At 34.9% G+C, this 22,603-nt stretch overlaps 2 protein-coding genes across 2 annotated transcripts; one reads left to right on the top strand and one right to left on the bottom strand.

The window, feature by feature from the left end:
- LOC18791244 (U3 small nucleolar RNA-associated protein 21 homolog) lies at positions 1,640-12,329 on the top strand. The gene is made up of 18 exons (XM_007225262.2): positions 1,640-1,924; positions 2,032-2,059; positions 2,336-2,436; positions 2,907-3,110; positions 3,247-3,490; positions 4,516-4,691; positions 5,485-5,567; positions 5,927-5,999; positions 7,392-7,457; positions 8,040-8,082; positions 8,489-8,628; positions 8,924-9,136; positions 9,477-9,561; positions 9,667-9,961; positions 10,478-10,739; positions 10,871-11,087; positions 11,203-11,414; positions 11,702-12,329. Exons 1-18 carry the CDS (start codon positions 1,799-1,801, stop codon positions 11,849-11,851), a joined length of 2,718 nt encoding a protein of 905 aa, XP_007225324.1. The 5' UTR covers positions 1,640-1,798; the 3' UTR covers positions 11,852-12,329.
- On the bottom strand, positions 12,230-22,248 carry LOC18791718 (cycloartenol Synthase). Its single transcript, XM_020554108.1, has 19 exons — positions 22,231-22,248; positions 21,762-21,973; positions 21,417-21,611; positions 19,325-19,414; positions 18,670-18,864; positions 18,384-18,468; positions 17,875-18,041; positions 15,925-16,113; positions 15,685-15,798; positions 15,468-15,590; positions 15,236-15,358; positions 14,668-14,766; positions 14,299-14,355; positions 14,150-14,196; positions 13,911-14,054; positions 13,327-13,504; positions 12,848-12,928; positions 12,663-12,746; positions 12,230-12,536 (listed from the first exon to the last, which is right to left on the bottom strand). The coding sequence occupies exons 2-19, from the start codon at positions 21,957-21,959 to the stop codon at positions 12,390-12,392; spliced, it is 2,316 nt and encodes a 771-aa protein (XP_020409697.1). The 5' UTR covers positions 21,960-21,973; positions 22,231-22,248; the 3' UTR covers positions 12,230-12,389.

Genomic DNA, 22,603 nt, shown 5'->3' with positions numbered 1-22,603 from the left:
GTAGGATGAGATCACACAATGAGTGTGTGCATGATTACATTCTTTTTTGCCTAACAGATTCTCTCCCTCTCCTTTCTCCCTAAAACCTTTTCTCATACACTTTCTGTGCATGAACCTCTACTATTCTATAGAAACTTCAACATGGTATCAGTAGCGAAGGTTCTGATCTGAGACTGGGCGTAGTTATTTTTATTTTTTTTTAATTTATGCTCTTTTATATTTGTTTTTAAATAAATAAAAAATTATACAAGCGCTTTTCAACTCACTGGTAGGTGCTTCCCTTCTGCTCACTCTCCTTTACGCAATTTTACATTGAGAGGAACTTTGTAGGAATGAACAGACTCAGCTGCTTTGCGTGGTGGTCTTCTGACTGAAGATCTCCTTGGAGACATAAAATGTTGCAAACATCCTTGCAAACATCAAACCACCCAAGTCCTAAAAGTTATCAACCCTGCAGAAGCATGAGACTCAGAAACTAAAGAAGAATACAATGGCAGAAGCATGTTTCTGTCTTCTAGATCTATATACGTATTTAAGAGTACTCGTGCTTCTGTATTTGTGATGAATTTTGACCTTCTACATATTGGAGTAGAACAAAAATAAACTAAAAGTCATATGCTCGAATGAGTTTTTCTGGTCTCCAATTCCCTTATGAACAACGAGGAACTCTGAATTACTCATTTTCTTTTTTCTTTTTCTTTTTATAACCAAAGAGAGAGATAAAACCCAAGAAAAACAACAACTGAGCCACACTGATCATTCGAAAAGTAGCAACTCCATCAAATCATCTATCAGAAAAGAACTAAGCCAAACTGGAGGCTCATCAAAATGACTAACCCCAAAAGGCAGACTAAAAACTCCAATTTGCCAAACAATATACAACAACATTCTTTTCCCTAAAATCCAAACCCTTACTTAAACCCCCAACACCAAACACAAGGTGGGTAGTAAAAGCAACAAGAAAAAAATAGAGTAATTCCGATTTTGGCTTAACAATACAAACACAAAATTCATCACAAAGCAGCAATTAAAACCCTAGAAATTAAAGCAAAAGGAAATAATGGAATTGAGAATAAATAAACCTAATGTGTATCTTATATGAGTCTTGTGGGTTATTTCAATTGATCCAAAAAAAATAAAATAATAATAACAAATGGAAGAGAAGAGCTTTAGGAAGAGAGGGCGTGAAGATTGAAACGAACGAGCAAAAGAGCGGGCGTGGAATTAAATGCAGGTATTTTTGGAATTATGAAAGTTTTATTAAAGTTTAGCGCTTCCTCAAATTTGATTCCCGCATAATTAGAAAATGAAAGCACCTAATGAGCTGCTTTCTCTCACAACAATTATTCACAATAACTGTTTTTTTATCTCTTATCAAACAGGGTGAACTTTAAAATTTTTTAACTAAACAGACATTAATAACCAAATAGAAAACGACAAGTGGCTAACTAGTGGCTAACTGAGGGTTTTTTTTTCCTAAATTGCCTCTCTAAGTGTTTTGGTGTAACGTATACAGTTTTCAGGGGTTTTTTTTTCTAATTAACTCAAGAAATTTATATTGGGCTCCGCCCAGACCCGACCCGGTTGTTTCCAGTGGGCAAATGCCAACGAGTGAGGGAACTCGGATCTTTCGAAACGCCCGTCGTTTATCGTCTGTGTCTTCCCTCCTAAAACCCTAAACCCCCACTGTTTCTCTGTCCCTCGCGTCTCCATTTCTCTCTCTATTTGTCTTTTGGAAAGTTTCAGAAAAACCCTAAGCAATAGCTAGGATCCGAGAGAAAGAGAGAAAAGCGAGAGAATGGGAATATTCGAGCCGTTCAGAGCAATCGGCTACACAACCAGCTCTGTGCCATTCTCTGTTCAGAGGCTCGGCACTGAGACCTTCGTCACTGTCAGCGTCGGCAAGGCCTTCCAAATTTACAACGTAATTTTTATTTTATTTTATTTTATTCATCTTGTTCGTTAGTATTTAAGTTACAATTTTGATGCTCACTTCGTTATTTTTTTTCCTTAAATTGTCTTTCGATGCAGTGCGCAAAGCTCAGTCTGGTCCTTGTTGGTAAGTTACTAATCATTAACAATACTTTAGTGTTGGGAATTCATGTTAACTCGTAGTGTTCTATACAATTTGTGAATTAGCTCGGAGTTGTAACTTTAGTTTTGATTTTGGGGTGCAAAGTCAGCAATTTCAATGTTTCAGGAGCAGGATGATGTTGTCTTGACGAGTTTTCTTTTTAGTTTCTCTTCGTCCAAATAAAATTCTACTGCATTCTTTCGGAATTTTATGCGGTGTATTTATATGAACTTTTAAAAATAAAAATAAAAATTTATGCAGGTCCACAATTGCCGAAGAAGATTCGAGCTCTTGCTTCCTACCGTGATTATACATTTGCTGCGTATGGGAATGATATAGCCGTTTTTAAGCGAGCTCATCAGGTTGGTGTGCAGTGTTGTGTCCATAGATTTGTTTAAAAGGAATGAAATTTGTCCCCCTTCCCTTGTCTTAAATCCCAAGCTATAGTTTGTGGGTTTCAGAGTTCTTGCTTGTCCTTCTGTTTGATGCTTTTGTATGCTAGCTTAGTTAAGAGTGACTTCCTGTATTGATCTTGTACAAAAATTGTTGGCACAGAAGAAGCAACCAAAATAAAGTTGAGTAAAGGAGGAAAAATTTGATTAAACTAACGGAAGTGAATGAGTAATGCAATCTAATGGAAGTCGTGGTTTTGCAAACCAATGGTCAATGTTGTAACTCTACAATTCCTTATGACGGAGATGGTATCCTAATTTCATACCTCTTAGATAGAATATTATAAATAATGTGGTGCTGGGAAGCCATCTGCATCTATTATCAGAAGCATCTGATGGACTGAACTTCATGTTTGACTATAGTTTTAATTCTTTAACAGGTAGCAACATGGAGCAGCCATAATGCTAAGGTCAATTCGTTGCTATTGTTTGGAGAGCATATCTTAAGTGTTGATATTGAAGGCAATCTATTTATATGGGCTTTTAAAGGAATTGATCAGAATCTTTCTCCCGTCGGCCATATCACGTTAGAGAACAACTTTAGTCCTAGCTGTATAATGCATCCGGATACCTACCTAAATAAGGTAACTGCATTTTTCTCAAAGAAGCTCTATTGCAATTTTCGTTGCAAAATAACCATGAATTTTCAATCATTAAAATTCATGTATAGCTCTTTTTTCCTTCCAATTTAAGATGAAACCCTCTTTATAATATGTACAGGTTATTATTGGGAGTCAAGAAGGTCCTCTACAACTTTGGAATATCAGCACGAAGAAAAAACTCTATGAGTTCAAGGGATGGAAATCTTCTATCTGCAGTTTTGTTTCATCTCCTGCACTAGATGTTGTTGCAGTTGGTTGTGCTGATGGAAAAATTCATGTTCACAACATTCGTTACGATGAAGAGCTAGTCACGTTTGCTCATTCGACACGTGGTGCTGTGACTGCCTTATCTTTCAGCACCGGTAAGAGTTTCAGGCTTTTGATTTATATTAGTGGCTGTCCATTACTATTTTACCATGGTGCTGTGAAGGTTGCTGTGTGGTACTGTAGAAGTATTTCTCTTTCACTCTTAATTACCAGAAAATAGAACAATATGAAGGGTTTTAGTACTATACTATCCTGGCCCTCTTCCCACACCATGGGTGGAAAGGTGCAGGATATTATAAACTGTGACATATGGCTTAGAAATCCTGATTTGGGATTCTATACTGTCAACATGCCCTCTCACATGTGGGTCAGGACTTAAGCCGAATACGTGAGTCCCACCGCATATGGACAGCTTAAATTGTTGACGTAGGTTATGTTTGGCTAAAGGATTGGACCAAATACGTGAATTGCATGCTTTGATACCATGTTAAGTCAACATCCAACCCAAAACCTATGGGAAAAATAGGTGGAGAAGCCCATGATCTTGTATATTGTTAGGCAAAGCTTAGAATTTCCAATGTGGGATTCTATATTCTCAACACGCTCCCTCAGATGTGGAAAACTGAGCCAAACATGTAGTTGAACTAAATTGGGTGACGTTGAGCACATTTAGTTGCTAAGCCTAACATGTAGATTGCCTGCTTTGATACCATGTTAAAGTCAGAGCATCCAACCAAAAACCAATTGGCAATGGGTGAAGGATAAAATTTTGTATTGTAATGCAAGGCTTCAAATTCTCAATGTGGGATTTTATGTTCTCTATCAGTTAATACCTTGGCATTTTTCCTAAATTAAAACTTGTGCAATAATTTTGGAATGTGTTCCATTTTTGTTTCTGTTGCTATCTTCCAAATTTCTATTTTCTCTATGTTTACGGGGACATCAATCTTGAAACATGTGGCATAATTAATTCTCAATTGTCCCTTTTGAGTTGGGACTTCTATGTTTATCCTATAGAAGAAAAGAGAAAAATTAATGAGTTGCGACCTGTTATATTTGATGGTTATCTATAAAGTTGGTGACTAGTTAATGCTTATGGTTATTTATTCCTCTTTTTTAGATGGGCAGCCTCTTTTAGCATCTGGAGGTTCTTCTGGTGTCATAAGCATATGGAATCTTGAAAAACGAAGGCTTCAATCAGTTATAAGAGATGCTCATGATGGTTCCATACTTTCACTTCACTTTTTTGTGAATGAACCTGTGTTAATGAGTTCATCATCAGACAATTCTATTAAAGTAAGAGTAATTTTTTGTCCTTTATTGGTTTTCATAAATAAAAATATATTTTGCATCTAGTTGCTTGTCCAACTCTGTAGGGAGAACATACACTGGTAATTACCACATTAATATATTGTTGTAATCAGATATTATAATTGGAAATGTGTTAATTAATACTTTGAAGAAAGCTACAAGTTACAACCATGGTTTAATATAATTTTCTTCTCCATCAATAAAAGAAGACTTTTTATGAGTGACATGACAGCTTGAACTGTTTCTGCTTCAGACTATTAAAATAGGTAGACGCTAGAAAGTAAATACTTCAGCAATTCTACCAACATATGCATATCGGTTGAACTTAGGACACGATGTTTGTTATTATTATCAAATGATAATTTCTTCTTTGGCTTTGCCAAGATGGTATATTTTTCTCTCTGCAAAATGGTCCCATTTGTTTTGCTCACTTGATATATTTTCTTCAATGTCACTCTTTGGTTGTTTGGTTTTTTCTCTTCTGCTTTGTTTTTTTTTTTTTTTTTTTGGCTTGGAGTTCCTTATGAATTGTTATTATTTTTCACTTCATTGATTCAACTGAGAACACTGATTAATATTATATTTTTTGTGGCTAAAACTCTGCGTTCTTAGTTTAAACATTATAATGTTAAATATTTGAAGGAATTAAGACATTACAAGGTTTTGCATATATCTTTATTGTATGACCTTGATTTACTCCGCAAGAAAGAGAGAGAAAAAAAAGATTACCCTGTTTTTTCATGTGCTGTAAAATTGATTTATATTTATGCTCATCTAGATGTGGATTTTTGACACAAGTGATGGAGATCCTCGTCTTTTACGCTTTAGAAGTGGTCATAGTGCTCCTCCACAATGCATCAGGTATAATGCTTTTCATATTGATTTTAGGAGAGTGAATTTTTAGTTTCTGCTAGTGTTGTTATTGCCATTGTGCTACAAGATTCGCTTATTTCTGCCCATTGACCTTGTGACCTGCATCTGTCATGTCTTTGTTATCTTGCGGTGCTTAGATCTGAAGCAAAATCCATTTCATGATCTGTTGCTCCTTATCATGATGCTTTTCTACACAACAATTGAGGACTTTCTCTACTTTTAGTTTAAATAGTGCACTAGATCACTTTTAAAGTCTTTGGTTTTCTGTGAAGTTTATGCATTTGCTTTATGTTGAGGAAATTAGCTGCATTTCAACATTCTTTATTAATCTTATGCTTGAATTTTAGGTTTTATGCAAATGGGAGACACATTCTATCTGCTGGTCAGGATCGTGCCTTTCGCCTTTTCTCTGTAATCCAGGTTTGGACTCAGTCATCATCAAAGTCTGAATACTGGTTTTGTGTTTTTTAAGCTAAATATTTTTATAGAAGTTCTCAGAAGAGAACTGGAAATGTTTTTTCTTTTATCTTTTCACTCTTTTCCTCACATCCGCTCTTTGTAGTGTTTGTATGACTCTTTGTGTATGCCCGGGGATGAATTATTTTGAGTTTTCTCACATGCACAATGAATTGTGCACATGGACCAATTTTGATCTTTCATTTGAACCAACGCTTAAGATTAGAAGATCAGTCAAAAACCAGCTTTCAACCCCCAACCTGCACTTGTTAAACAAATTGTGAATGTTGACAAAACCGAAGTTTCAGGCTTTCATCCTTCAACCCCACACTTTGTCGTCATGTAGACCAAGCATCCAGCCACCGTTCATCTTTTTTTCTCTTTCTCTCTCCCTGTCGGTAGTCTTCATCCTGTTGTTGCTCTTTGTGATAAAACAATAATGAGGTGAGGAGCACTGCCATGGACGAGTGATGAGATTGGGTGATTATGGTTTTTGAGAATTTTTGTATGATTGGATGAGAGGAAAGTCAAGTAAGATTTAGTGGTGTCTGGAGGTTGGATTGGCGATGGCTGGAAGTGTAATTTTTGGTTAAAGAACAGTGATTTTTTCTATTAAAGTTAACACTTGAATTGGGTGAAACAACAGATTGTGCAATTTAACCCTTTTCCCCCATCTGTAGGCGAAGGCTGTAAAATTATAGGTAAAAGCAGATTTTGATATATGAATGAAATATGTGTGCACTGGAAGTATGAGTTGAAGGCTGATTCTTGTGGACTTTGGTGGCTGATTGTTGAAAAAAGAAGAAAAGAAAGGAGAGTTGGGTCAGTTTTGAAGCATGATAAATAGATGGATTTTTTAAAACAAGCTAGAAAACCATCTGCAATATTTACACTTGGAAGGTTCAATAGCTTTCCAAAGTTCTCTTTCTACCCAGCAGCATGTAGATTGAGAAGGAAGGTGCATTGACAAGATTACAAATATTCTGTATTTATGACAAACCTATGAAAGAACTCTGATGCTAGATATATCTTACAGCTTTGTTGTCAATCCCTTTTGAGTAGAAGTGTTTAGAGGCCATACAATCAAGTAAGGTTGGAGATATGGGTCACATTTGGTAACTGGTCACAAACTTAATGCACTCAGGTCAAGGGTTTTAAAACCAGGTTTTTGTTGGTGTTTTAATATTGGTCGTTTGGTCAAACCAATGATCAAGATTGGTCCATGTGTACCTTTTCTAATTCTTATCACACACCCCATCATAATTGAGCTATTAGTACAAAACGTCTAAACAACTATTTTTATTATTTTTTATGGTTCTGTTTAGCGTTTGTAATTTAGTTACATTGTGTTATTAGGATCAACAAAGTAGAGAACTTTCTCAACGCCATGTATCTAAACGAGCAAAGAAAATGAGGATGAAGGTATTTTCTATTCCCTATTTACTGTTTTCATAAAGGAGAAAATAACTTCTTATTGTTCTTCAGTTTGGATGTATTAGAAAAGGGCTTGATCATTTCTCCATTTTTTTCAAAATGTTCAAAAATAGAAAATGTCTTAGATGGATCCATGAAATGCTTACACTAGGTTTTCATCTTCCTAGATATTTAGTGCACTATTTATAGTCTTTGTTACTCGGACTAGGTATATATTTAGTTCCTTTTCCCCTCTCTTTCCGTTCCAAATATTTTACATCCTTCTGAAGTGTCTCAAGTCTCAACCTTCTCATGTCATAGTTAAGTGATGGGGATACTGTGTGTGTTGAGTGTTAAGTAATGTGTAAATTTTTTATCGACCTCGGGTATTTACTGTACTCTAAGCTAGTCTGTTTCCTGGGATTAGTGAAGTATCCACACCATGCACAGCCATGTACCGTGGCTAGACTTTTATAGAAATGTCCATGATGGTTATATATATATTATCATGCCAATCTTCAATTGACAAATAGTGCTATTTCAGTATGCAGATGGATTAACTATTTAATTTCTGTTTTCCTCACCTTCTAGGAAGAAGAGATAAAACTGAAGCCTGTGATAGCTTTTGATTGTGGTAAGGTCCTTTTGTACGTGTAATTTTATGTTTACTGGTGTTCATTTTAATAAGACTTCTTCTGACAAAAAGTAAACTGAAATGCTAGAAGAAATCCAAAAGGTACTAAAACAACACTTATCTGACACAAATTTACCAGTGAAAATTATATTTCAATATAATGAAATTTGGTTTGGCTTCTACCTCAACAAAATTGATGCTGAAGTTTAAATATCAAAACCATAGATTTAGTATAGCTAAAGTCGCTAGGACTGGTGTTAAATCCTATTCAATTTGAGAAATCAGTTTCAGAGTTGGCTCCTTTCTCATTTTGGCATTTTCTCAAATTGCATCAATGACCTGTTATACTCTTTGATCTATAAGATTTGTCAAATCTTCTGAATTTTTATACGAAAAATTATTTCAGCTGAAATAAGAGAGCGGGATTGGTGCAATGTGGTTACATGCCATATGGATACTGCACAGGCATATGTGTGGCGACTTCAAAACTTTGTTCTTGGTGAGCATATTCTGAAGCCAAGACCAGAAAATCCCAGTCCTGTGAAGGTTAGAATTTCAATCTATTTCAATACTGCTCATGTTTTTGTGACCCTTGTGGTCAATGTTTTACAAGATTTATAACATCCATTTTTACAAGGTTTAATAATCAAATTGGCAATTTCTGCTCATCTTTGGATTCATATGATTCCTGATGATTTTCAATATATGAGATAACAGTAGCCTGCCAAAAAGACCCAGTTCTGATGACTATTTGATGTGCAACCTTGAAGACTCGTGTACTACACCATCCTTTTCAAACAGTCTACAATATTAATGAATGGTTGTCTTTTGTTGGTGATAGGCCTGTGCCATCAGTGCATGTGGCAATTTCGCCATTCTGGGGACAGCAGATGGTTGGATTGAGCGCTTCAACCTTCAGTCAGGAATGAGCCGAGGCAGTTATGTTGACACGTCAGCAAGAAGAAGCTTTGCCCATGATGGGGAAGTGGTTGGAATTGCTTGTGATTCAACAAATACTCTAATGATAAGTGCAGGATATCATGGAGACATAAAGGTCAGTTTGTATTTCTTATTTCAAAACATTACGCTCTACCTTACTGTCGGATTTACTCATATGCCTTATAAAGTAGAATACAAGGTCTGTGGTGCTGAAGGATGGGGATTTACATGGTTTATGAGGCTGATGGTGGTGGGGCAGCCCTAAACCTTTTTTGCTTGTATGTTTAGAGATATTACAATTTGCACTAAGATACGTTTGTCTCTTGTATATGTTTTCATCTTGATCTATAAGGCTCAGCACAGTGAAGAAATTTGCTCCAGCTCAACTAAGCGATTCCCAAATGAATTTGCTGAATGTGTTGAATGTTTCATTCGTCACATGTTTTGACCTGCAGGTTTGGAATTTCAAGGGACGTGACGTAAAATCTAGATGGGAAGTTGGGTGTTCTGTTGTCAAGATTGTATACAATCGTTTGAATGGTAACTAGTGTTTGATATTCTTTTGTCATATTAACGTGTTTTGTTCAGCTTTTTGGTATCATAAATGCCTTGGATAATATTGTGATCAATTCAAAAAACTTTCAGGTCTTTTGGCTGTTGTGGCTGATGACTTAATCATCCGCTTGTTTGATGTTGTGGCATCAAGAATTGTTCGTAAATTTGAAGGCCATACGGATCGTGTAACAGACATGTGTTTTAGTGAGGATGGAAAATGGCTTTTGTCATCCAGTATGGATGGAAGTCTTCGAGTTTGGGATGTCATTTTAGCAAGGCAAATAGATGCATTGCATGTTGATGTGTCTATAACAGCATTGTCTCTGTCACCAAATATGGATGTTCTAGCGACTGCCCATGTTGATCAAAATGGGGTCTATCTTTGGTAAGTCTTCATATCTTTTGACCCCAAAAAGAGCTAGTGAATTTTTGTTGGGAGGTTGAAGTTGATAAATGTGATTGCATATAGAATCGGAAAAACAGTTCTAATGAATACTCAGCCTACAGCTGCCCTCCACTTCAACATTACAGAAGAAACAAATCTTTTAAATTTTGTCGAAACAGAAGCCCACAGTGACGACGAAAACCTCTCTCTCCCAGTGTTCCTCCACCCCACGCCTCTATAATCTTCGAAGACCCTCCTATGCCTCTCATCTAAATTACCCAGATTACAGCCAAGTCACTACAACCCCATAGAACCTTAGCCTTTTGCCTAGACCAAATGCATCATGTTTTAGCATAGCAACCAAGTGAACCTTAAATTTTTTAATTATGTTAACAGTGAATGATTTAGCATGCAATCGATGGTAGTTTTAATACAGTAGCATTTCTTATTTGTTTTCCTCATTTTTGACCGGGATATTCATTTATCAAAAAATTCTAAACCTGGCTACCTTAACAGGGTAAATCAATCAATGTTTTCTGGAGCTTCAAAGGTTGATTCTTATGCAAGTGGAAAGGAAGTTGTGAGTGTTAAGTTACCATCTGTCTCTTCGACAAAAGGTTCTCAAGACGAGGACTTTGATGAGCCTATTGTGGACAATCCACAATCTAAAGATGCTTCAGCTTTTACAACTCGTGACCTGCAAATTCCAGATCTTGTTACTCTCTCGTTATTACCTAAAAGCCAGTGGCAAAGCTTAATCAATTTAGATATCATAAAGGTATTTTCTACTGCTGGTTATTGATTGGTTTCAGACTGTTTGACCTCATTTGTAAATTATGGTTGTCCTTTTGCCCTTTACTTTTTTTGGTGATTGATCAGTAAATTATGTTGCATCTCTGCAATGTCCAGGAACGAAATAAACCAATTGAACCGCCAAAAAAACCCGAAAGAGCTCCTTTCTTTTTGCCTTCAGTCCCTTCTCTTTCTGGAGATATATTATTTAAACCCAGTGGGTCAGCGGAAGAGGAAGCCAAAGGTGATGAAGTAGAAGACACTAGAATAAAGTCTGGTCTGGCACCATCGCAATTTGTGCAACTTCTTCACTCGTCTGCAGAAATGAAGAATTGTAAATATCTTATCTTTTAGTTTTCATTTGTGATTCAGTTGAAAGGTTTCCTTCTTGATTGCAATAAGATATGTGCAAAAGACATGATGGTCTTTAAATTGTGTATTTTTTGCAGTTTCAGCATTTACTGATTATATCAAAAGTTTATCTCCATCAACTCTGGATATGGAACTTCGGATGCTTCAAATTGTAGATGATGATGAGCAAGAACCTGAAAAGAGGCCAGAATTATTTTCAATCGAACTGCTTCTTGATTATTTTATATACGAGACTTCGTGCAGAAACAATTTTGACTTTGTACAAGCTGTCATCAAGGTGTTTCTGAAGGTACAGACTTCTCCTTTATTGTATATTTTTTTCGCTATCAACGAAGTTGTAGCACTGTCGAGGCTTTTTAGAGCTTTGACAAAATTCCAATATCACAGACCTAGAAGCAAGAACGCTTAATTTTCAAACTGGTTTGTTTTTATAAAAGTCACTGGCATGAGTGATCTTTTATCAAATTTATGAATCAAGAGTAAAATCCTTAAATTTGCAAGTTTCCAGTTGGTCTTCAGTGGCCCTTAACTCCTTGTTTAACCCCTTTCTTTTTCCATTGTTTTCTTCCTTGACAGATCCATGGCGAAACAATTCGGTGCCAATCAATACTGCAGGATAAGGCAAGAAAGCTCCTAGATATTCAAAGCAAAACATGGCAGAAAGTAGAAAATTTGTTTCAGAGCACTAGTTGTGTGGTAGCTTTTCTTAGCAACTCACGGTTTTGAGTGCCCTGAAATTTTGTCATGTATTTCTGATTTTCTACATATCCATCCCCAATTTTGTATCATGCTTAGGAACGGTTCCGTGTAATGGATAATATTTCTGTTGCATTCTCAAGTTGGCCAGAGTTGATGCTTGCCTTTTCATTCGATCAACTGCCTTGGCAATTGTTAATCGAAGCCAGGACTGATAATGAATCGAGACTTGAGAGTTGCAAACTTCTTTAACTGAAATTGTTTATTTCCCTGGAGACTCAGTTCCAGGGAAGACGATGAGTTATATATTTGCAGATGTCTAGGGAAATGGTGAAGATTTCACATAGTTTTCAAATGCGATCAACAGATTTTTACAGTGTATTATTATCTTCTGTAACTGTCTGCCTCTGCAAGATCGAATAGTTTTACCCTTGCCCTGCAAGATGGATTATTTTTCTTTTGGACTGGGATATAAAACATTTATTATACATACATCATATTAACCAACGTAAAGGAAGCGACAAAGCCAATAAAACACATGATTGTTTGTACATAAGCATTTAAACACTCATTTTCTGGTAATTTGATTTATACATTTATAAGGTAGCAATGCCAATACCCGATTGCTATATTCTCCAAGCGCCCATATGGGGAAGATATTTCTGTATGCAGAATAACTGATCATGCAATTCTTATTGAAGACTCCCATGATTTGCTGTCCAAAAAAAAAAAAATTGTAATATTTTAGTATGAAAAGTGTGTTATGCATAACGGAGATTTGAATTTAAGCCATCTTTCGAGATTAGGAAGAGAAGTACAGCTAAACTAATAGATAATGTACCTGTTGTGGGAAATCTCCATTTTCCATCTGTGAATTAATCAACAGCTTTGCTGCACGATGCAAGGGGATCGGATCCCTCTCAGCCTAAACAGTCAAAAATGGTAAAATAAAACAAAACAAGTAAATTGTTATCTACTATTTCTATAGACATAGGTTTTGTAGGAGAAACACAGACTGCAACACACCTGGCCTGCTTCAATCAGACCCAACATTGCCCATCCAGTATTCACTATGTGTGGTTTGTTCCCTTCGAGATTTGTGTATACCTATTAGTCCACTCACAGAAGAATAGACACCGTTACAAATATGTATGTAATAGCGTAATGCTGCTATTGTACAATTCAAAATGTTCTCTTGACGGATAGTCTGGTGACAATATATAACAGCAAATGCTGTTATTATCTAATCGAAACTATTCTATTGTCAAACAGTCTAGCAGTTTATGTTGTCAGAATGTGTTTCTAAACTATTAGATAGGTCACAATCCCTTAACATAAGATGCTAAATTGTCTGACAAGAGGACATTGCCGCTTCTATAGCTACAATCATACATCCTCCGCTTCCTTGAATTATAATAGTCACAAACTAAACAGAAAAACCTCCTAAACTCAACAAATCAACCCAATCGTATGATAGGTAGCTCCCAAAATTTATTGATCCTTACCTTGTTTTGGCATGATAGGTAGCTCTCTCCCCAGCCGCCTGAACCAAGTTGTTTGGACAGTAAGAAATCACATGCTCTTCTAATGCTATGGCTAGTATGGTAGGTCTTACCGCCAGCCACTAACCCCTTTATCCCAAACCATGTTCCATAGGTGTAGCAGACTCCCCAAGACCCATACCTGCAACATTAATTGATTGATATAAGGTTATATTTGCTGATTTGGATTGGATTTAGATTATGAGGTGGAATTATATCGCATTGGATTACATTAGATTGGAGAAGATAACACTAATCGAGTGATGTGTTTGGTACTACACTTGATTAAGGGATTACTTAACTGAAATATGCTATTATATTACATGGTGTAGCAGGATCACATTGGACTAAAGAAGATAACACCAATCCAACTTAACCCCAACCTTTTGGTGGGATTAATAATACTACGACGTTGAGCCTAGTAAGATTAAACATAATCCAAATCACGGTTGTTTTTAGGCTACCAAATATTTCACAAAGATTAAAAATCACATCTAGTCATATTAATTTAATGCCATTCTAATATTTCACTAAGAGAAACAAATTACCATGAGCCGTCAGGTAGTTGTATGCTCTCGATGAATTTAACTGCCTTTACAATACATGCTTCAATTTCTTTCCTCCTATGTCCTGGATATAATTTCATGAATGATTTAAGGCCTTCAATTGCTGCTGATGTGCATTCCACGTACCTGCATTTTTTTATGAGTATATAATATGTCATAAGATCTTTTGTGCCACTATTTTATTTGTTTTCGACAGAAAACAAAGTATTTTTGTATCTTACTGATAATCAATAATGATGTCTCCAAATGTTTCAGCTGGATTGATCATCTGGGATTGAAAAGTGTGTCAGATCCTCTCAAAAAGTTAATTAACCACATGTAATTAACGTACTCTAAATATCCATTGAAAAGGACAGAATTGCTTCATCACCTCCAACCAGGCATAGGATCTTGTGAGTTCATACGATGCAAATCCTCCAGTACTGTTCTGTTGTGTCAAAGAGTAAAGTTATTGGAAACTTATAAAACGCACGCATGGAAGCATGACTCTACAACGTTAATAATGTTTTCTTGTCAGATTTATATTGTCATGCATATATTTATAATGAGTGAATCTCGACTATACATTAAGACAAGAATCCACTTGATCAATGATCCATTCATTATGTATGTCAAACAGTGTGACAAACAAGAGAAAAACAATCGCGGCATATAAACTTGAACAAAATCCCATGATTATACTTAATCGAATCAACTTCTAACGAATTATATATAAATACTAATTAAAAGTAGTTTTCACCTGTAGGGATAATATCACATTAACAGCATCATATAGTTGATCCGCTTGTATGGCTTCTCCCACAATTTCAGACGGCATAAGTGATAGTAAGAGTGCCGCCTGTAATTAGTTGGTGTAAGTTTTTCAAAGTTGTTTAAGCTACAAACTAACAAAATATTTGGTGACAATCATAAGGGATCAGCAAATAACTTAGCTTGCATTATATATTGCCGTGTTAATATTTTATATACAAATCAACTGTTTGTTCCTTAGATATAGTCAGTTGAGATGGTATTAAATAGCTTTATTCTTACATCAATTAATGTTATGTTTATACATATAGAACATCAAGGGATGTTCAAATAAGCTTATTGAGGGACACTTTTGTAGAGCTCATTCTATATTATATTTCCGAACCATCTATTTTCCAAGTATTCTCTCAAAGATCGTCTTTGCAAGAAATCACTTGAATTCGAAAACTGTTTAACCAGCAAATACGTTTAACCAGCTCCTAATGCACATCATATGTTGCATTATGTGGTTTCTCCAATATTATTTTATGCCAACTCCAAACCCTCAAGTATATTACCTTCAAACCTTCTGCCGTACAATCTGAGACAGGCCAACCATTGTCTGGAGTAGAGAAGGGCCATCCACCCTTCGAAATGTGGCGGTACCAATAACTAAGATTGCCAGAGCTGTTTGCCTTAACCTTAATTCAAGCACCAAAACCCAGTTGATTATAGTTAAATAGGGATGTCATATCTTAATTATATTATATTATGTTTTGGTAGTGATTAATTAAGTTTGAGGTTAAATACTTGTGTGTTTTTTATGAAATTGTGCGCCTTCTGAAGCACAAAACCAGATTCATTGACAAGGTTGGTTGCAAGGATTGCTTGCACAGCCAAAGCAACATCCCAAAACTGAGATCCATTGTATCCCTACATGTCATCAAAATAATGTTTAATTAGTCTCACATCCTTTAAATATAATTATGTGATATCATTAAACAATATTAATTATTCATTTGAGGACCTGCATTTTCATTCCATCTTCTGCAACCCAAAGATAATCTTTGATTCTTGAAAGATGGTTCCTGTATGCTTTTGAATTTGGATCCTCCACCCAACAACAAATCATGTTTAGTACCTGTTGATCATGAAGAAAAAACACACTTGGTCCGGTAATTAATCTCCAAAATAACCCAAAATAAATTGATAGAGTATGCTTTCTTTCTTGCATATTTTATCTTCTTTTTTTCTTTTTTAAGCAAACCTTATTGACAGGTCCAATGCAAATATACTGAGTGTTTTCATCCTCATAGTGTATGTGCTGCATTACAGTGCGGAGAGCCTTTTGCCTTAGCCTGGAGAATGGCCATTTCATGAGAAGAGGCTCCCCAACCTTTTGAAGACTCCCCCACAAGATGTCCTGCAAAATGGGATGTGGATAATACAAGTCCTCCTGCATGCAAAATTATTTAGAAGAGGAAGATTGTTTTAATTTATCTTTGTTAAGTTTCTTTGGTTATATTGGATTTAGATTGTAAACAGAAAAAGGAAAACAAGCTTCAATGGAACTCAAATTGTGATTTCAAATCGATTTGGATCGGATCATTAGATTCTAAAACATATACAGCTTAAAATACCAAGGTTTAAATGTCATAATTTGATTGATTTCAACTGATAAATTAAAGGTTGGGATTAGATTATTGGTGCAACTAAACCCATAAAAGAAGTTTAATTAGGAGTTGAGCTATCAAACCCTAATCGAACCTAATTAACAAACTATTAGTACAAGGAAAATGGGAGGCCCAAATCTATGATCTAATTAGAATTATCAAGAATATCTCTAGACCTAGCCTAATAACACCACCACACTTTTCCTTTTTCCTTTTTTTTTTTCCATTGTTACGTCAAAACTTCAAATTAGGTCGTACATCTTTGTCTACTGTTTTTAATGTCATTTGAACCAAAGTTTATGAACTAACCACAACCACGCACTTTTTAAATTATATTTACTTTAAAAAGTTAAATTATTATTGGTATATGTCTTATATTTTAAACGTACATGATTATGAAAAACATGATCATGTCATGAGATCAGATTCGATTAATAAACTAGGAAGAATAAAGTCAGAATTCTTACGACTCCATCTGATATTTGAGCGGGCCTCACAACCTTCCACCAAATTTGACTTGCCTGTTGTCAGTTGACTCTTTCTTTTTTACATATTTGTAGTTTAATCTTTTTATTTTTCTGGTAAGTGTATTTTAGTCCTTTGACCTGCACTGCTTTGCACTTCATTGGTTACTTGAATTGCAGCGTCCCCAAGACTCCATCATGCTTTCAAATACATATAATAATATGTGATGCGGTCCTAATCTGGTTTTCCATTTTTCTTAATTAATTAAAAATAAAAAATAAAAGTCGAGTGCTCATAACAGTCGAGAGAGATATATTTTTAAAAAAAACGTCTAGATATATAAGATCCCGCAAGGGATGTGATGAAATATTACTATAAAGAGAAAAAAAAAAGGTGGGATGTGGAAAAGACAAATAAAGCATTAAATTACTAAATTATCTTTATATAGTATTGAACTTAGGCTTTATATTTTTTTAGAATCTTTCCTATTGAGAGGGGCGATAATTTACTAAACTCACACATACACACTACACAGATGTTATAGAACTCGAACCCATAATCTTTTCGGAAGAAGAGAGCATATTTGCTCCAAACCATTACACTAATGAGTCCTTTGTAACTTAGGCTCTATTGAGATGGACGTTAAAGGATTGGATTTGACAACAAAGTTAAATTTGCTAAAGAAAACTAGATATATTAGATTGTATATATTTGAAATAATTAGATGTAGAATATTTGGATTATTTAGATTGAAGTGACTATATGCAATGAGTCATTTGAAATCCATTTTGTTTTTGTGTTTTTTTAAATTCAAATCTTGACAAACATATAGACTATATGGTAATATAAACATCCAATTTAACCTTACAATGTCACCTAAATTCTTAAATTTGAAATCACTCGATCCAAATGGACCCTTATATAATATAACCGGCAAGGGTCTTTATTTGCTTAAGTTTGATTCAAAAAGAAATTTTCTAAAATAATATTTGTGCAGTTAATATTATATGTATAAGATGTTATTTTATTTATTTCTTTAAATTAATAAGAACTAAAAGGCTAGAAAGAATACGTAGCACCTTAGCGCATAGATTTCTTGCTTGGTCCCAATCAATCAGGTGATAGGGAAAGGTATAAAGCTCTCTTCTGAGTGATAAAACAAGGCCGTTGATGGGACCCACAAATCTCTTCCCATATAAATATGACATGGGCAGATAAACCATCCTGCAGTGACACCACATTCGACCTGCACCATCATTCATCATGCATAATTAATTCATTAATCCATTTCATGATTGACTTTTAATTTCTTAAGCTTTTTGTCTGTATTCTGTAGCTATAATTAATTAGCATATTCTTGGTTAATTTTCTCCGATCACATGCATTCATAGATAATATTCTTGCATATTATACACGCTAAACAAAGAAGAAGAAAACAGAAGAAAAAACCAAAATCTTTTTTATAAGAATTTATTATAGTTTAAATGGTTAAAAATGTTTATTTATGCATTCGAATTCTTGTTTTCGATTTCTTCTCGATCTTTGGTGTAAAAGAAAATTAGAAAGCTTTTAATATGTATGCACCCACCTGGGTGTATTGGGAGAGAGTAAGGTAAAAGCCACAACTCCGGTGGCAGTGGATTGTTTCCACTCCATTCGTAGACACCAAGGACCTGCCAATTTCATTTCCAAATTAAGCTACAGTTAAAACCGTGCAAGATGATGAGCATTAACATATGGCGGCAAAACAATCAAAAAAATTTATCAATCCATGAACAAATAAACTTGTATTTTTGTTTTGGCTAATTTCATAAGGACCACAGTAATTAGTGGAGGGCAATGGCAGCTTAATTTGTTAATAAAAGCGTGCTTACTGAAAGCCACATCTTTCCCCATGATGGAATGAAGGTAACCCCACCACGATCAAGAATCCATTTTCGTGCCCTATCCATGGCGCCATCACCACCGTCCATTTCCTCTCCAAGCAATCTCAAAGTGACATAGGACAGAGCTGTACAGAACATTGTGCTGGGGCCTTCTATATGCAATCCCCAACCTCCATCCATATTCTGCAATTCATTACAATTAGATTGCACCCAAAAAAAAAACCTTAGTAATAATACACTTGTAGTAGTCAACGAGTCAGTGGTCTCAAGTTCGGACCTCCATAACACTTTAAGAACGTGCTGCGTACGAGAAAACTCTATTACCAAAAAGATAACCATAAATATTAAAATGGATTGTGGGCATTAATACTTCCATTCAAAGACAGAAGAATTAGGTGGTTTGGTTAATTGGTTATGTCAGTCAACCCATATCCAATGGATTTGTTAGTTCATATATATAATTTATTTAATTACACCTAGAAGATAATTTGATTGGTTCCAAATAAATGGCCAAAGTCAGCCTAATATTAAACACATCAATTACTACTTTTTGTGGTCGATCATGTCATCAACTGTTAATTAATCTCATTAAAAATCATTTCAAATGACAGGTAGCATTCGGAAAATTAAGAAATTGATATACCTGATGGTTGTACAGATAACGGCAGATCTCCTGTTGATGCTCATGCGGCAAGATTGCATGAAGGGCCCCTGTTACAGATAAGCCAATAACCTAGGACAAAATCCCATCGCTTAAATTAATTTGTGCGATATAAGGGTGAGACATCTTGTATTCTAAATCTATCCCACACTAACACGGAATGTCACTATGACGGTATTCTAAATCGATCACTACAATATATAAGACCAATTGACAACAACAATAGATGATAGTATGTAGCATACAGTTGTGGATGGTTTTATCAATCACCACAATACCCTAAATCCTAACTATTAATAATTGAACGAAGTTTTTCTTTAGCAAGAGACTTGTAGTACAATTGGTTAAAAGTAATTATTACTGCATCCGAGGTCCAGCAGTGATTTCCAATATCTAAATATAATGTTAGATATGTATATATACAAACTAACATTATATTTTCTCCTTTTGTTTTTTATTTTAATTTTTGAATTGTGTTTCTCTCGGATACTTGTGGACCGCAAAGGATTCCCTAAACCCTAAATTTCTTGTTCGATTTCCATGTTTTGTGGGATTCCTTATGGACAATGAAGAAGGATTGAGAGAAGGGGGATATATGGTATATTGGCCAGCTAGGTATTTACGCAGTGTATTATTGTAGCACCAAAAAGGGAACAAAAACAAATAACAGAGAAGAGGTATAAAGAGACAGGCAAAAAGTTCTCAGATTATAAATAAATAAATAAAAATATAAAGAATTAAGGAAAAGAGAGGTCGAAAATAGGACCATCAATAATGAAGGGAGCCAGCTTGATTTTAATGTAAAGTTGTTTTCTATACAATTGTATATTATTAATTGTAGGACATTGTATATATAAACAAACATTTGATGGTGATTAATGTATATAAATCATACACAAAACCAACAAATATGACTACGACATAGAATTCATCCATTATACATATATATCTTGAAACCAAGAGAAAGGGAGGGGAAGTGGGGAGAAGAGGGAAAGGGGGACCATTGCATTGGATCATTGTTACAGCAATGAAAAGTTTTTATTAAAGGGAGAAAAGAAAGTCTTGCTTATTGATTTGAACTCGTAAGTTCGAATAGACTAAAAAAATATCCATTTAATGGATACTTTCATTATCATCGTACACTAATTATCATATTATATGAAGAAAATGACTATGACGTTAAATATATCGACAGTCCGTTTGAACGACTAAAACAGGAGAAAAGGGGGACCATATATGTGATGAAAAGGAATTATACAATATATTATGTTTGAATGAATGTTCCATGAAATTACAGAGGCATTATACATTAGTGTTTAATATTATAAGGAACTTTATCCCTTGAACTTTCATAAATTTAAGATGAATAATGGCATTATCCCTTCAACTTTCATAACTTTATCCCTCGATCGAGAGCCTAAACACGTGCTTACGTAACTTGAGGTATATATCTTTAAGCAAAGCTCTAAAATGCTAGAGTTAATTCACGCAGAAAATTTTAGCAAATCCTTCAAAATTAAACATATATTCCTATAAATTTAAATGTGAGGCTGCAGAGTTTTGGATCTTTCTTCGGGGAAGCTTACCGAAATATTATTTTTTTGAAGTAATGTTAGAGTGGATGCATCTTTAGATTATTTGTTTATGTATTCGGACTAACTTATTACATCAATTATTATGATCAATTAGTAATTTACACATGGTACTTCTCGTGTGTCCCGTCATGTAGTATTAATTTTTATTATTTTATTTGACTTTAAAAGTTTAGAACAACGTGAATGGTTTTGCATGAGTAGTTAGTTTTTCACCTCCTTTATATGGTTGGTAAGGTTTTTGAAACAAAAAATGAAAGAGAATATATGGTAATTAAGGTCAACGTGTATAACCCAACCTTAGCCTTATTATAGGACTGGAAATTATGGAAAGGTATTTGTATACACATAGTAACATATATAGGGTAAGTATTGAAATTAATTACAAGGTTGCATTTACCCTTGCACCTGAGATCCTAGGTTAGATTCCCCTACCCCAATTTCGTTTGTATAAAAAAAAAAATTATTGAAATTAATCTTACCAAGCCAGGTAGAAGAAACAAAGGTCCCCCATAGTCACCAGGCCAGAAACCATCCTCAGCCTGCAGAGTGGAGTAAAAGCTCAAGGCCCTTCTCAGTGTGATCCCCACTGCTTCCTCACTTATTTCTTCTTCATCACTTCTCGCTTTCACCTGAGCTGGTACTTGCTTCATTTCACATGCTTTCTCCTTTGCAAACTTTGTATTCAAATATATATATATATATATATATATATATATGCGCATACAATTAGTTAATTAACCCAAATTAATTAAAGTCATTTCATATATATATCAGAAAAATGAAATATTTATGAGAGAAACCATGCACAGTGAGAGCTGCCTCACCTGAAGTCTCATTAAGAGATCAGAGCTATGTTTGGATTGAAAACGATTCTTGCGAAACTCGTGACGAGCTTTTTCCACTTGAGCTCTCTCTTCTGGTGTTCCAAGATTTGGATCAAACTCCCAATATTGTCTTCCAATGTGATTATTTACACTCGTAAGCCATGGATCTTTGCCTTCTGAAAGCTTCAGCCTCCACATTATTCTTTTACCTTCTAACAGACATGAAACAATAGTATTATTATAACATAAAAGAATCTGATATCATATCTTATAGTAGGGAATGTGATTTGAGTGGAGATTACATAATTCATTACAAACCCACCAAAAAAAAAAAAACCCCAAAGAAAATTATGTTCTATCTATCTAAGAAGAAATATATGGTGGCTAGCTAGGGTTTATAAGCATCAGATAACCTTCAGAGGAAAGTGTACAAGAAAGAGAGGGAAGGTTTCCTTAGCTATTCACTTACGATTTGGATTAGGAGGAAACTATATAACTTTAATGTGACACAGAATTTGTGAGCCACAGTAACGTCCTTATACATATTTTGCACATGACATGATTACCAAACTAACCCCCATTAATTTGACCTTGGACTTTTATTATTTTATTTTATTTTTAAATTTTTTGTCCTATGGCACTTGACATCTTAATATCCATCCCCACGAGAACCCAAATTTAATTAATTTGGGAAATATTATCTTGAATAATGCTAAACCCTAAAGAATATACTTGTAGAATTAGACTTGTGTGTACTTCCCACATGAATTTTCAATCCAAGGACATCCATACATGTACTGTATATGTGTGTGTCATTGTGTGTATATGTAAGGACCACATTG

This window comes from Prunus persica, chromosome G1 (assembly GCF_000346465.2).
Source record: "Prunus persica cultivar Lovell chromosome G1, Prunus_persica_NCBIv2, whole genome shotgun sequence".
Classification (NCBI taxonomy): Eukaryota; Viridiplantae; Streptophyta; class Magnoliopsida; order Rosales; family Rosaceae; genus Prunus; species Prunus persica.
The sequence above is the reverse complement of the archived record's forward strand: the minus strand, read 5'-3'. Positions and strand labels throughout refer to the sequence as shown.

What these genes read in the sequence shown, in the direction of transcription:
- LOC18791718 (XM_020554108.1), bottom strand. Translation starts at nt 21,959, where the DNA reads ATGTGGAGGCTGAAGCTTTCAGAAGGCAAAGATCCATGGCTTACGAGT. An exon ending in GATCCTATGCCTGGTTGGAG is followed by an intron (nt 14,197 to 14,298) that starts GTGATGAAGCAA and finishes TTTCAATCCCAG; the next exon opens with ATGATCAATCCAGCTGAAAC. An exon ending in ATGGAGATTTCCCACAACAG is followed by an intron (nt 12,537 to 12,662) that starts GTACATTATCTA and finishes TTTTTTGGACAG; the next exon opens with CAAATCATGGGAGTCTTCAA.
- LOC18791244 (XM_007225262.2), top strand. Translation starts at nt 1,799, where the DNA reads ATGGGAATATTCGAGCCGTTCAGAGCAATCGGCTACACAACCAGCTCT. An exon ending in AGGCCTTCCAAATTTACAAC is followed by an intron (nt 1,925 to 2,031) that starts GTAATTTTTATT and finishes CTTTCGATGCAG; the next exon opens with TGCGCAAAGCTCAGTCTGGT. An exon ending in CGGATACCTACCTAAATAAG is followed by an intron (nt 3,111 to 3,246) that starts GTAACTGCATTT and finishes TAATATGTACAG; the next exon opens with GTTATTATTGGGAGTCAAGA.